The sequence below is a fragment of the Diplotaxodon limnothrissa genome, linkage group LG19, assembly GCF_057381915.1.
Source record: "Diplotaxodon limnothrissa isolate DT_005_m linkage group LG19, D_limnothrissa_male_GT1.1, whole genome shotgun sequence".
NCBI lineage: Eukaryota > Metazoa > Chordata > Actinopteri > Cichliformes > Cichlidae > Diplotaxodon > Diplotaxodon limnothrissa.
In genome coordinates this window covers 13,602,298-13,616,096 of record NC_140614.1, presented here as the reverse complement: position 1 = coordinate 13,616,096, position 13,799 = coordinate 13,602,298, and the positions used below count along the sequence as shown (strand labels likewise).

Genomic DNA, 13,799 nt, shown 5'->3' with positions numbered 1-13,799 from the left:
CCACATTTGAAAATATTCAAACTTTAAAGAAATCTATGAAGATTTGTGCTTAATTATGATTTAGCTTTTATACAGCAAACCAGATAAATTAAACATGTTAATCTGAAGGCTAAAAAAAAAAAAAAGGAAATAGTTTATATATAAAGTGAATACCCACTGAAGCATACAGTCTCATACAGTATAGAAAGCAGAGTGTATAACTGTGGACATGAAGAGACACGCAGAGTTCATTACTGCCAGAGATCCTCTGTACGACCAAACTTGAACACCAAACCCCTGAAGAGGAAAACGATAAGATGAGTGAAATGTTTTCATTGTCCTGAAACGGACGAGAGAAAGAGGACTCAACAACTCACCCGAAGAAAATGAACGCATTTTGGAAGAAAACAGCAATTCCAGGGTACACAGTGGGCTTCTCTGCAAAAGACGCAACAGGTTTACGGCGTCAGTTACAGCATCACGCCGTCACAGCTTTGATCCAAGAGTTCCTTACTGCAGCAAACATCCCTCTAAACAGCCTCATTTTCACCCAGCAAACACTGACGCCTGAACGTTATCTGCCTATCCTAACACAGGTTGCACCGCAGACGACGCTGATTCACTCAGACCATCTCTTACCAAGCGACAAGTTATTCAAATTATCACATTAAAGAACGCATGCCTTTCTCTTTTTAAATACACACTTCATAGCTGGGTTATGAAACGGCTGCGTACAGACAACTAAACATCGATGAGTCCAGGTACGCGGACTGTATAACTGTGTAATATGACCACAGTTATGCTGTTTATAAATACAATTAGATCTTTTTAGACGGGGACACTTTTGTTTATAGCTTTGCCTCTGCACGTCACTACGTGGAAATATGGCTCCAACTGGAAATACAAATTATTTCCATTATATTCATTCATATTATAACCGAGGTGCCAAAGTTCCCAGTCCAAAGTTTCTACAGTTGAAAACACAGCTGAACACTTGGGCCAAGTAGAAAAGTGCTAAGCAGATAAAGTGGACTCACGGGGCACTACAAATCCTCCAAAGAGAATCCACATGGAGGCGATGAGGGAGCCAAAAGCCAGCATGAAGCCGATAAAGAGCCACACTCGAGCACCTGCAAGTAAAAGATAAGAAAGGGCGGGACACTGAGTGACGTGGTGTCGAGCTTCGTTTACCACGTTGGGTTTTACTGCATGCGCAGATACACGCCACAAGAACAGTAGAAAGCATATCTGAGACATTAAATAAATAATCGCTAAATGAAAATAGACAACCTGTCGTCATCACAGCAGACACACACCTGTCTGTCCCATGCAGCCTTCGCTGTAGCTGTCTCCTCTCACTTGGCCATTTGAAACAGCATTTATCCTAAAAGGGAAAAAAGCAGAATGCAGAATCTTCAGATGTTACAACCCGAAAAAAGTAACATTAACTAATAACTGTTGGAGCAGAAAAGTTATTTATAAACCCTATCCAGGCCAGTTAACTCTGTAAGTGTTGTATAAATGTGTTTATTACATGCAAACCAAAAATTCCTTCATCCACCAGCGCTAAAATCCTCCATGGTTCTCAGAGTGTCACACATGGGTACTGTCAAGTCCCGTCTTAAAGCCTTAAGATGAGGCTGCTTTCTGACTTGATTAGGGTCAAAGTCTGGCTTTTTACAAAACTGTATGCATCGGACTGAAGGTTACAGCACTGTGTGCACAGAGATTTCACTATGATTAACAAAGTGTTGAAAAAGAATCAACATAAACCCACTAAACGTTTGAAATCTTTCTGAGGACACGTTTCACAAGGAGGACTCACAGGACTCTAAAAACACCCCAAACTGATTAAACCTGTTCAGGTGCTCGTGGGTAAGAGTCCTTTTTAAACTCTTCCTTGACTTAATGCATCAGTAACATGGACATGTATGTTATGGAGTATATAAAGTTATGAAACTGCACAGAGGAGTGGTGGAAATACATCTTGCAGGGAAAAAAGGCGTTAAACCTTATTTTGGGACAAAATTACTCAATACTTGAAGCATTTATATTTGCTTAAACTTGAAACATATGTCCTTTTGTGTGTTTTGTGAAAGCGAGTTAGCAAAAACAGAGAAGCTGAAAAGAGAGTAAGGAATTATTGTGACGACAATCCAAGGTCAGAGAGAAAAAGAGTACAGAGCTGTGTTTCAACATGAAGTTCAGTCTTCTTTTGTAAGGTTTATAACAAAGAGAGACAGGATGCTGGAAAAAGCATGAAATAAATTGGATGATGTAACAAAGAAACTCTTTCACGGAATCAAAGAATAGGGAAGATTAGACCTCCAGGCAAGGGGTGACTCCAGAAGCGTATATACAAGAGAATACAGCACAGCTACCACCATATGCCAGAGAAAAGGATGGAAATGGTTTATAAATACATACAAATGTGGCTGTGCTGAAGAGAATTTAGCCTGAAAGCAGTGTTAAGACTAGCAGTCATAAAGAAATAAGCAAGAGTGATTATTTTGATGAGAGTACAACCTTGAGTTACAGAAAAAGTAATATTTAGGAACAGGATGCAAACACGGCACTACCAGCGGCATGTGTAGTTACACAGGTTACACACAGTAAAGCTCCAGGGGGGCAGGAGAGAAGTTTTGTCATTAATCCATTAGTGATGACCTCGGACATGAGGAGGAGGGAAAACAGCACGTCCGAGGAGCTTATAACAGGTTATGGAAGAAACTCCTGGGACATTAAGGAACCATGGCCGAAAACACAACAAGCACAGTCCGAAAAGGACCGTTCAGAGGGGGCAGCAGGTGCATGCAGTGTGGAACAGATGCTCATAGTGCAAAGTATCACTGAAGTGTCACTTCAGCCTTACAGTGCACATTGTGCCACAAAGATAAACTCCAACACCACAGTGCGTGGGGGATCTTCTTGCATATGGATTGCCAGTTTAGTCCAACAGTCCCAGTAGCCAACTTTTTTTGAGCTGGGCCAATATAGTGCGGAGATCTGCTGTATCTGGAATCTGCAGGGATATTGATGGAGTTTACTACCCTGATGGGCACCAAATCACCTCTACACATCTGCCTAATGGCGGTTTTATTTTTGCTGGACCAAACCTGCCACCATTCAAACATCCAGCTGGGAGTGCAAGTACGATTACTATGAGGGAAGTTGCTACAAAAACATCCAGGTCGATGAGGACATACAAGATCAGGAAAATTGAGTAGATGGAAGAGCAGAGCACGAGATGAGTGATGGTGACCGGCCACAGTCCTTGAACCAACTCAGGGCCCTGCTGGACCACAGAACTGGGGACCAGCTCATCGGCCTTGCAACATCTGTTCACTGCTGATGAAGTGGACTCCCCCGTCTTAACCACCATGACAGGCAGCCAGCGATCTCAAGGAGGGGGTGTCGAAGAGACTGAGATCCCTGGGCTTATCTTCATCCAAAAGTGGAATAAGAGGACTTAACATCCAGCCTTTTTATGGTTGCAGTGATACAGAGAACTAAATCATGCTTAATTCTAATCAGAATATAATCAAGAATAAATGTAATCAATACAGGAGTAAGAAAATGTAGTTTCAGTAATGTAATGACCCTCATGCTTGACTTTTTCACCCAGATTCCAGGAGCATTGTTATGACCACGGTGCACCCTTTGCTCTGTGTGTGTTAGAGTGAGAGCACCAAACAGGCACTGTGTAAAAAAGCAGAAACACTGTGGACTTACGATTTAGAATTAGAATTTGCGTCTGTTTCCCCTTCTTATTTTTTGCTGTGCCGGGGTATAATCACAGAGGAATTGGAGAACTTTTTTCTGCATTCCTACTGGATTATATCGGCACAGACTGGTGTAAGTGGTCAGGATGCGGATGTTTCCCTCTATCTCCCTCATCTCAAAACCAGCAGTAGAAATCAGCATGATCTCAGAGTACAGTTTGTTCATTGAATTATTATTATCTTACTTGGATTTTGCTTTGCTCATGTTAAATTGCTGAAATAAAATATGCTGCATTCAAAAAATGTAAATTCTGGGCATCCCCTTTTTAAATTTTTGTGAAACCATAAAGATAAAAAAGAACCAGTTCCAGACTTCCTGTTTTGGAGAGATCTCTAAATCCACACTATGAAGCTAAAGTTGTCTCTCTTCACATTCATTTAGCTATTGAGACTTTTCACATGAGTGACACGTATGAATTTAACTCACATGTTAACAAATGTCTCTGAATAAAAAGATCAAAACTGGTATCACTGTCACCTTAGACAGGGTCATCAATCACTCTTGAAAACAGAAAGGGGCAACAACCCCCGACTCCCAGTTATTACGTGACTAAATCGCTGTTGTTGGGTTTTTTTTAAGGTCATGTGACATCAGCTCTACTTCCTCTGTGATATTACGCATGTGATTTGGAAAACCTGCAAGTTGAGCTTTAAAGCTTCAGAAACACCAAACAGCTGCAGTCTGTCTTACATGAGAAAGGCCACGGTAGCGATGACTCCACAGGTGTGATATGCATGATGAAATTCATCCTGTGCCGGGTATTTCACTGCAGCATCAATGATGATCCACCAGCCGGTGAAAAACTGCAAAAACAACATCCCCGGTTATGTAAATATGTAAAATCTTCTATACAGATTTATATATATGTCTTTATTGTTTTGAAGAAATCAGTGGAAATACCAGGACTCCAGCAGCTATAGAGGCAATTGTGTTTCTTCGCTCTCCCCAGTCCACATTACACTCACAGTCTCCGCACCGGATCCCGTCCAGAAATCCCGACATGACTCTGGAAAAAAGTAAATGTAGGTGTAAATCAGGATTTGAATTAAGAGAAAGGCAGCTCAGTTTAAACAGTCTGAAAAAAACAAATAACATATCTTTTTATTAATGTAAAATGTAAAATATAAATATTACACATAAAAATCTGTTAAAATCAAATCAAGTCAAACCTTAAAAAGCTGAAGATAATACAATGAGAAGGTGAATAAGAAAAAAATCGAAATAAAATAATTCAATTCAATCATAAATACATATTTTCATAGAATATATACACTGACTATAAAAAATTTAAAAGTTCAGAAAAGAAAAACTATAAAACCCAACAGGCTAAAACTGTTTGTTAAATATCAAATAAATGTATTGAATTAAGGAGGTCAAGAGGGGAAAAGGGGCGAAACAGTAATATAATTTTTTTTTTTTAAATGTTCAGTATAATGAAATAAAATACAAATAGCAAAATAATGAAATTGGTAAAAAACAAAAACAAAAAAAATTATACAACTGAAAATAATACACAAATAACACCGGACAGAACAGTAGCTTGTCCAGGAGTAGATTTCAGCTCCCATTGACTTTTGATGGAGGTGTGGAGGACACACGTACTCTGGATTTGTCCTGAACCTCAGGACTCGTGGAAACCTACCTACTCAAATAATGATGCTAAGCCGTCTACTTTAGGTTCAATAACTGAACATCAACGCTCTGGCTGTTGCCACAGCTACTAGATTATTACAGCGTCCCTGGAGGCCACCGTCTGGAGAATGCATAACAACAATGACACAGATGACTCGTTATGTGACTCTTAAAACAGTAAAAATAGGTCACTGAATGCAGTAAGGAAAAGTGTCTCAGCAAAATTTCCACCCCATTGTGTACAGGAGGAACAGCTGATTTATTAAAGTTTAAATAAATGATGACATCACACTTTCCACAGCCAGCCAGGTGTATTCCTGACTCCACTAATGTAAGTGCGGGCAACATGAAAAACAGCTGTTCATTATGCTTATTTCCAATAATCAATAAGCGAAGTCAGAAAAGTGGACTGAAATCTGACACAAAAATCCATCAGTGCGCAGGCGCCGTACAGTAGGCTCGTGCTCGCGCACAAACACCAACAATACTGTAACTCCACATTTATCCCGTTTAATCGCCACATGCAATATCCATTAAGCCCCTAAAGGGATGATAATAGCAGGTATAAGTTTTAGAAACTCAAACAATGCTCGTGTGTTTGATTAAAACCCTGCGCTGTCGCTTTCTTTTGTTCATCGCTTTGGTACTAGCAAACATTTCCTTGAAGGTTTCTTCTCGCTACGAAGTTGCTGAAAAAATACCACGAGCCAAACGACAGCGGTGGGAACGGATAGAAACACACATCCCGACAGTGTTACCCGTTCCTCGTGCCATTTTCAAAGGAATTCCTACCTTTTATTCTCGCTTTTTGGTGTGTAAAACCTTTGGACAAACCCGACTTTGCTTCCGACAGAGGTTCGTCATGCACATGCGCAGTCAACCCACACCCTTTTCGATCAAAGACGCTGTTGATGTTGTTGCCTTCAGGAGCAACGGATAAAGTGTGAATTTGTAAACATCTCTCCTTTCTAATTCCAGTTACTCCTGACCAGTAAAATTATTGCATAGTAGGTTTCTAAATAAGTGCAATTAATATAAAAAGGATTCACAGTTTCCCATTTAATGACTCATTAATGACACTAGTGTTTCTGAAATAAGGTTGGCATCACATCTCTACAGTACCTGCGCATTTTAACACTGTTCATCACTCTTTGCACAGCTATTGAGCGGGCTGAACAGGATCCTCTGGAGGACCAGTTACTGTTACTGGGCCGCACATTTGGCACACTTATATGCTATTTATAATATAAGGGAATGATATGATATGATAATAATCTATATATATATATGTGACATATAAGTAGAATTGTGGCACTTTATTCTAATACAATAAAATACTTTACATTTCTGTCCACATTTCTTTATATGATTTAAACAATTAATTGCAAAAGAATTCAGATTCAGAGTTCATACAAAACAAATAAAGACAACAATATCCCGTTAGGCTTATTTTACCGGATTCCAATAAAACAGTTAATCCTACTTTTTTCCTTGTGTCACACAGCTCTCCCACTCTTTATTCCTCTGACTATCCTTTTTAAAATCACAGCGATGCTATATATGATTCCAATAAAACACTGGAATCATATATAGATGTACTTTATTTATTATTGGAATAAAGTACATCTTATTCATATAAACCATTGGAATCATATATAGCATGACCTTATATATTTTACTCATTAATCTCCTTGTTGTATGATATTTTGATTTGGGTTTATTGAACTCTTCACTTCTTTTATCTTTATTTAACTGAGCTCCTTATTTTGTTATTGTCAAGTCAAGTCAAGTCAAGTCAACTTTATTTGTCAATTCTGCCACATGTACAGGACATACACAGAATAGAAATTGCGTTACTCTCAAACCCTAGTGATTAGAAAAATGCAAATAAAATAATTAAAAAGTAAAAATTTAAATAAATACAATACAATTTTACGTATAACAAAAAAAAAGCTATGCAATATACAATATACAATATTCAAGTAAGAAGGCATAGTGGTGCAAAATAGGCAAATAGTGCAAATGGAGATTTAGTAGTGTACGGTAAGAGATAGTGTAACAGCAAAGTCTTATGAGGTAATGGCAGTCCAATGCTCCACAAAGTGACTGGAGCAGGCCAGTGAGTGCGTCAGAGAGTGAGTGTGTGTGTGTGTGTGACAGAGTTCAGTGAGACCGTGGTGGAGAAGAGGGGAGAGGGGGGCAGAATCGGGAGGGAGTTTAGCTTCCTGACAGCCTGATGGATGAAGCTGTCCTTCAGTCTGCTGGTCCTGGCCTGGAGACTCCGCAGTCTCCTCCCTGACGGCAGCAGCTTGAAGAAGCTTTGCATTGGGTGCGTGGGATCAGCCGCTATGCAAAGGGCTTTTTTAGTGAGACGGGTGCTGTAAATGTCCTGGAGGGAGGGGAGAGAGACACCAATGATCCTCTCTGCAGCTCTCACTATGCGTTGGAGGGTTCTATGGCAGGACGCATTGCAGGCTCCAAACCACACAGTGATGCAGCTCGACAGGATGCTCTCGATGGTGCCTCTGTAGAAAGTGTACATGATGGGGGCTGGTGCTCCTGCTCTTCTTGTTGTGTGTGTGTGGGGGCGGGCGGGGGCATAATCTTTCTGAGCTGGTTAAATTTGTGTTATTGAGAGACAATTATTTCGTGTTTTGGTGACTGTAACACACTAGTTTCTCAGTTTTTGGGATAAATGAAGTACATCTTATTTCTTTCATCCTTTGTCTTCTTTCATTCCCAAATTAACCTCCTGAAACCTCACGTCGTCATATGAGAATATAACATTTTGGTTTCTCTGCTCCTGTCTGTTGAACAAAGTATCTTACATTTTGTTAAACTATGGCAAAGAGATGAGATGTCTTAACTTCCAATAATACATCTCAGTTTTTATACATCAAAGGAACCCCTCTGTACAACTATATGGGCTGTAACATTTTAACATAGACAAAAAAAAAAAAAGAAGTTTTATTTAGCTTTTAGTGTGCAAAATGAAAGAAAACACCCCACCAGCTCATCACCTGGACTTATTCCCTGTCAATTAAAAAAAAACATTTTCTGTGGTAATTCTATTGTACAGTAGTTATAAAAAAAGGACTTTATTATCTTGGGCTGACCTTGGTGGACTTGTTTCTCAGGATGTAGATCATCTAGAAGCCACTGACTATGGGCTCGAACAGATGGGGGATTTGCGCCTGATACCTCATGTGTGAGTCACATGACACGCTCTTTAGCCCTGCTGCCTCTGACCCTCTCAGTGACCATAATCTGTACTACCTGAGTGCACGCAGAATCCATTTAAGGCTGCACCATCAGACAGCATTTACTTTATTGATGACTATTGTAGAATTTTGATTACATGGAGTATATAGTCACAGAAATATCAGAATATCAGGTTAGTGGTTCATAAAAAAGGTTTTAAGTCGTATATAGACAGTTTATAGCATAGTTTTGTTAAGATGCAATATTGTTCACTATACACGAGCAGATTCTTCAGTAAGATGGGCAAACACAAGATGACAGTCATCTTAGAGGAAGCCGAGCAGCTGCAGGGCAACAGATATGGAGAGAATGATGACTCCGAAATAGCCAATGTAGCCGTAAGCACCGTTCATCCTCTTGGCAGGATCTGCAATAAAAAGGACAAAGTAAACATTGATCAAATCAGGATTATACGAAGAAAACGAGGCTAAACTTTTCTGTCTTCTCTGAAGTTCTGAACACATGATCATTTAAATGTTTTGCTTCCATTAATAATGCAGATCATTGACTTCTTAGCTTAGTAACTTTTCACCCATATGTTATCAAATGTAAATGATTAAACAACGTAGATACTGAGCAATAAAACTGCTCAGACTATCACAGGGCTGTAACTCTTGCAGCACCTGGACTTCAGCTCTGAACATCTGTCTAACTGCCATATCATGCATATTATGACATGGCATAATTGTAGACACCAACCCAATGTAGACATTACTGATTGTGGTATTGATTAGGGGTTAATACTAACATAACTCTGTATTTATTAATAAAATATTAACGTGAGTGTATAAATTTTACGTATCATGACTCCATTCACTTAATTTCAGTCTTACCTCCTGTGTAGTAGCCCCAGGCATAGGAAAACCTGCTGGTCACCCAAATAACCCCCAAGACAGATGCTGACAGCTGGTTAGAAGCGCACACAAATAAGAGTTAGAAAGAATGGAGGAAGTCAGGAGAGTTTCCAGATGAGGGCACAGCTGCCCCTCACCAAAGCCGCTGATATAAAGTACACACAGAATCATTACATTACTCATGAATTCAACTTAAATATAGATTTAAACTACTTTTATTTTATTTAAATATTCCTGTTGTGCTACTTTCAGCACATTATAAAACAATATCCTAAAAATATAATGAATTATTAAAGATATGACCATCCAGCAGAATATAAAGTACAATTACTTCTACCTGGAATATTAAACACAAGTACACATTAACGAATCGATAATTATCCAGTTTTGGGTCCTACACACCACAGATTCACACATTGCATTCATATCATTTTATTTTTATATCCCATCCTTTCTCTTCTGTTTATCCTTATCAGGGTCACAGGGTGAGAGACAGGGTACACCGTGCCAGTCTATCACAGAGGGACAGACAACCATATGCACTCACATTCACATGGGCAATTTAGAATCACCTATTTACCGTACCCCACTAAGTACATGTCTTTGGACTGTGGGAGGAAGTCGGAGGCCCCGGGGAAACACGGGGAGACCACGCAAACTCCACACAAAAAGACCTTCTTGCTATAAGGCAACAGTGCTAACCACCATGCCACTGTGCTGCCCTTTTTTATATTATTAATTAAAAATGCCTTCATTGGGTTTGTTAAGGCATTAAAAACTACCGGGTCAAGGTCAGAAAAAGATTGCAATTTTGGTTAAAATAACAATCGCTACATGTGCTGAAGCCCTTTCATGAGGTATTTCAACATTTCACCGCTTCGTCTGGAAAACCATCATATAAATATATGGTGATTTGTGTCCATGAACATACATAAAGATCACGTCTATTTATTTATTTGAGATCATTTACCTCTATTCAAACACTCCCCCTACTGTCATAAGTGTCTAAATGCCTTCTTGTCTCTCTTTCTTTGTCATGCACTCTCACAGGTATCAGGGGCTCTAACAGGTTCAGTGAGGTCTTTGAGTAACCGCTGGTCTTTGGCCTGGATCATTACTAACAAACAGTTATCAAATAAAGTAACAAACCAAGCATATGCACAGATTTTTTTCTAAAAAGAAAAAAAAGAGACAGAGAGTGCTCCACCAGAGTCTCCACTCCACAGATGAGTCTGATATGTGCACTGAATTTTTTATATTTAGTAATCTGCTACAATAATCTGTTTTTCAAAAGCACTGAGCCTGCAAATACAATTCTTCTGACATCTTTAATTGTGCTCACTTCAGCAGCTACAAACATTTCACTTCCTCACTGACATCTCATTATCGACCACTTAAACTTTCTGTAAACTTACTTTCCTCTAAGGATCTTCCCGCTCTCTGCACATACATCAAAACTGCCTAACAGGATATTTGCATGCTATCTATATATCGTAAACCGTTCTTATGTGATCTGTAGTGAGATATCCCAGATTTTTAACCTAATTAACATTATTAGATTTATATTTTATAAACTGTTTATTTATGACCATAACTTCTGTTTTACTGTGCACCCCCAATCCACCACAGAGAAAAAAAGTCGTGGACACACCCCTGTGATCGAGGAAAATCTGCTTATTCACTCTGACACTAACGTTTGAACTAGACTGTTATCTGGAAAAATCATGCCAAAGTTCACGCGGGCGTGTTCCTGCTCGGCCCCTGACCCACTGCACTAACACAATAAATGCATAAAACAAAAAACTTAGTGAAGACTGATTTAAGTGTATATGATCAAATTTACCGGGTAAACAAGAGCTGCGATGGTCTGGAAAACCAGCCACTGAGGGTACACTTCCAGGGTGTTCTGATGCGCCCTCTGGATGCAGTTAAAGACTTGCTCCTTGTCGCTGTACATGGTGGGATACTGCAGAATAAACAGCGTGAAATAAGCCCGAGATGCAAATAAAAATCACTTCAGAGCGTGCAGTGTTCGTTTTTCACTTACTTTCACGTTGTACTTCTTTCTGGCTCCCCCAACCTTAACTGCCAAATACCCCAGCATGATCCAGCTGTACAGGTACGTGAGGATAACATATCCGAAGTTGGATGGCAGCACGGTGAGCGCGTCCATTTTCAGCCTGCGATCAAATCAGGTGAACAGCGAGGTGTGCGCACGCTCCGCTTTTATAACGCAGGAAAGAGGAGGAAGCGACAAAGTAAACAGTACTGCTAAGTAGACGTTACATAAAATGTCGCGAGATCGCCCGAGACTTCCTTTATTTGCATTTGAAATGCATTCACGACTTCAGTTTCTCCCAATGACGGTACAGTCGTTAGTTTCTCCCTTTTAAGCCCTAATCAAATACAAATTATAAGCCTGCAGGCTTACAAGATAGATAGATAGTTTGTAGGTATAGCGATATAAAATTTCAGATTTTATTAAAGGTTCTCAAAGTTTAGTCTGAAAAAGGTTTTGTTAGTATGTAAAAAATTTGAGACTTATGGGGTCATTTTTTTACAGGAGAAAAAAGTTTCTATACCACATCTATGCAAATACAACTGCTCCGATTTTGAACCAAAAATAAATTAATAAATAAATTGCAAAGCATAACACTTTCATAGCTATAACAATTAAATAAATGCTGTCTCACCTTTTATAAATTTAATGCGTTTAATGATGCTGTACAAAAGGTGATCTTCATACCACACATATTAATAGTATGTATCAAAGTACATCGGGATGGGACAACAGTTTAAATTACTTTTTAGTATTTGAGTAATTTAATAAGCATGGGAAATATCCAAATTAAGTGTTCAAAGCTGAAAAATAGCCTACATTTAATTTCCTTTTATACCATAGTCAGCTGGCAATTTTGAGAAGACAAGAGCAGGACGCAAAAGAGAGCAGTCAAGAGAGGCACGTATTTCATGCTGATAAGGACAAATCCAAAATTACACAAGTAGCAATGCCAAGGAATACACATATTCAGAAATCACATGGAGCTCAAGCTCAGGAAACCCAAGACACACAATTAAATGGATAACACAACAAAGGGTGCAGAAATGCTCAGGTGATATACACATACAAGAAGTAATGACTGAAATAGAACTAGGAGTGTAATTAAAGATAGCTGAAAACAATGAAGACAACAAGCCGAGGAAGTAAAACCAGACAAGTTACAGGAGACCAACAGCTACTGAAATAAAACAGGAATTAAGACACAACAAAACACAGGGGAAGACAGAATCACACAGAAGCAAAGTGAAAGACAAACAGAGCAGAGACTGATGTAGGGATGGTAACTAAAAGTAATGTGTGTATACCAAAACCGCAACGCTAGAAAATGAACCATAAAGACAGAAAGCATCACAAAATAAACAAGACTTGTAAACAATAACCCCATGAATAGAACTCTAAATACTAATTTGAACGTAGACACACAGAAAATCCAAACAAAAAGATAACATAAAATATAAGACATAAATGACAGACTGTAGAGATTCCCTCAGGGAGGAATAATTAAACAACAGTATTGTTAAGGTTCGGTTCACAGTTCTGTAAAAAACACAAACATGAGTCCTCCTCAGAAAGGAACCATAAATAAAACGGTGTCCACCACTCAGGGATCATAACATATTGGAATAAAAAACGCTTTGAGTGCTCAAGTTGAGTAGAAAGGCATAGTATAAGTACCAGTCAATTTACCAAATTCATTTTACTCTGCATCACAGTCCAAGCAATGATTCCAACACTCAGCATCAACATCAGGGAATATATCACAGTTTGAATAGAAAACCTCCACCAGTTAAATGTCTGTGACACAGAGGAACAGGAACAAATCTTGGTACTCTGGGTGTTTGAGCTGTTTTCTGATAATACAATGGAGAGAACTTTAAAAAGTGCATTTTGGGTAAACTTTCATCCTTATGTATTCCAAAAAAGGCAGCATATGAAAGGCATCGTTTTAACCTACAATTGTTACCAGACTCATCTTCTAGTCCTCCATCTCATGATAGAGGAAAATCCTGTATTTATAACATAAATAAACATCACATTTCACTTGGGCTTTTATGAGAGAGCAGGGAGGTTGACTGGGTCGTTAATGAAGCTGTAAGGTTGTGAAATTATTTGCATAGGAAACAGACAGTAGAGGTGTCAAGCATACGGTAAATGATTCCTGCCAGTGATAACAACCTCCTGACCTCTAGAACAGGGGTCACATGCAGCTCCTTGGGAAAATAAGTTAT

General features: G+C 39.0%; 2 protein-coding genes across 2 annotated transcripts; both read right to left on the bottom strand.

Moving 5' to 3' along the window:
• Positions 1 to 156: 156 nt before the first annotated feature.
• Positions 157 to 6,255, bottom strand: tmem50a (transmembrane protein 50A). Its single transcript, XM_085342553.1, has 7 exons — positions 6,187 to 6,255; positions 4,663 to 4,768; positions 4,453 to 4,565; positions 1,296 to 1,363; positions 1,017 to 1,109; positions 357 to 417; positions 157 to 276 (listed from the first exon to the last, which is right to left on the bottom strand). Exons 2-7 carry the CDS (start codon positions 4,762 to 4,764, stop codon positions 231 to 233), a joined length of 483 nt encoding a protein of 160 aa, XP_085198679.1. The 5' UTR covers positions 4,765 to 4,768; positions 6,187 to 6,255; the 3' UTR covers positions 157 to 230.
• Positions 6,256 to 8,632: 2,377 nt separating this feature from the next.
• mgst3b (microsomal glutathione S-transferase 3b) lies at positions 8,633 to 11,785 on the bottom strand. Its single transcript, XM_085342592.1, has 4 exons — positions 11,557 to 11,785; positions 11,353 to 11,475; positions 9,489 to 9,561; positions 8,633 to 9,022 (listed from the first exon to the last, which is right to left on the bottom strand). Exons 1-4 carry the CDS (start codon positions 11,680 to 11,682, stop codon positions 8,922 to 8,924), a joined length of 423 nt encoding a protein of 140 aa, XP_085198718.1. The 5' UTR covers positions 11,683 to 11,785; the 3' UTR covers positions 8,633 to 8,921.
• Between the last annotated feature and the right edge of the window lie 2,014 nt (positions 11,786 to 13,799).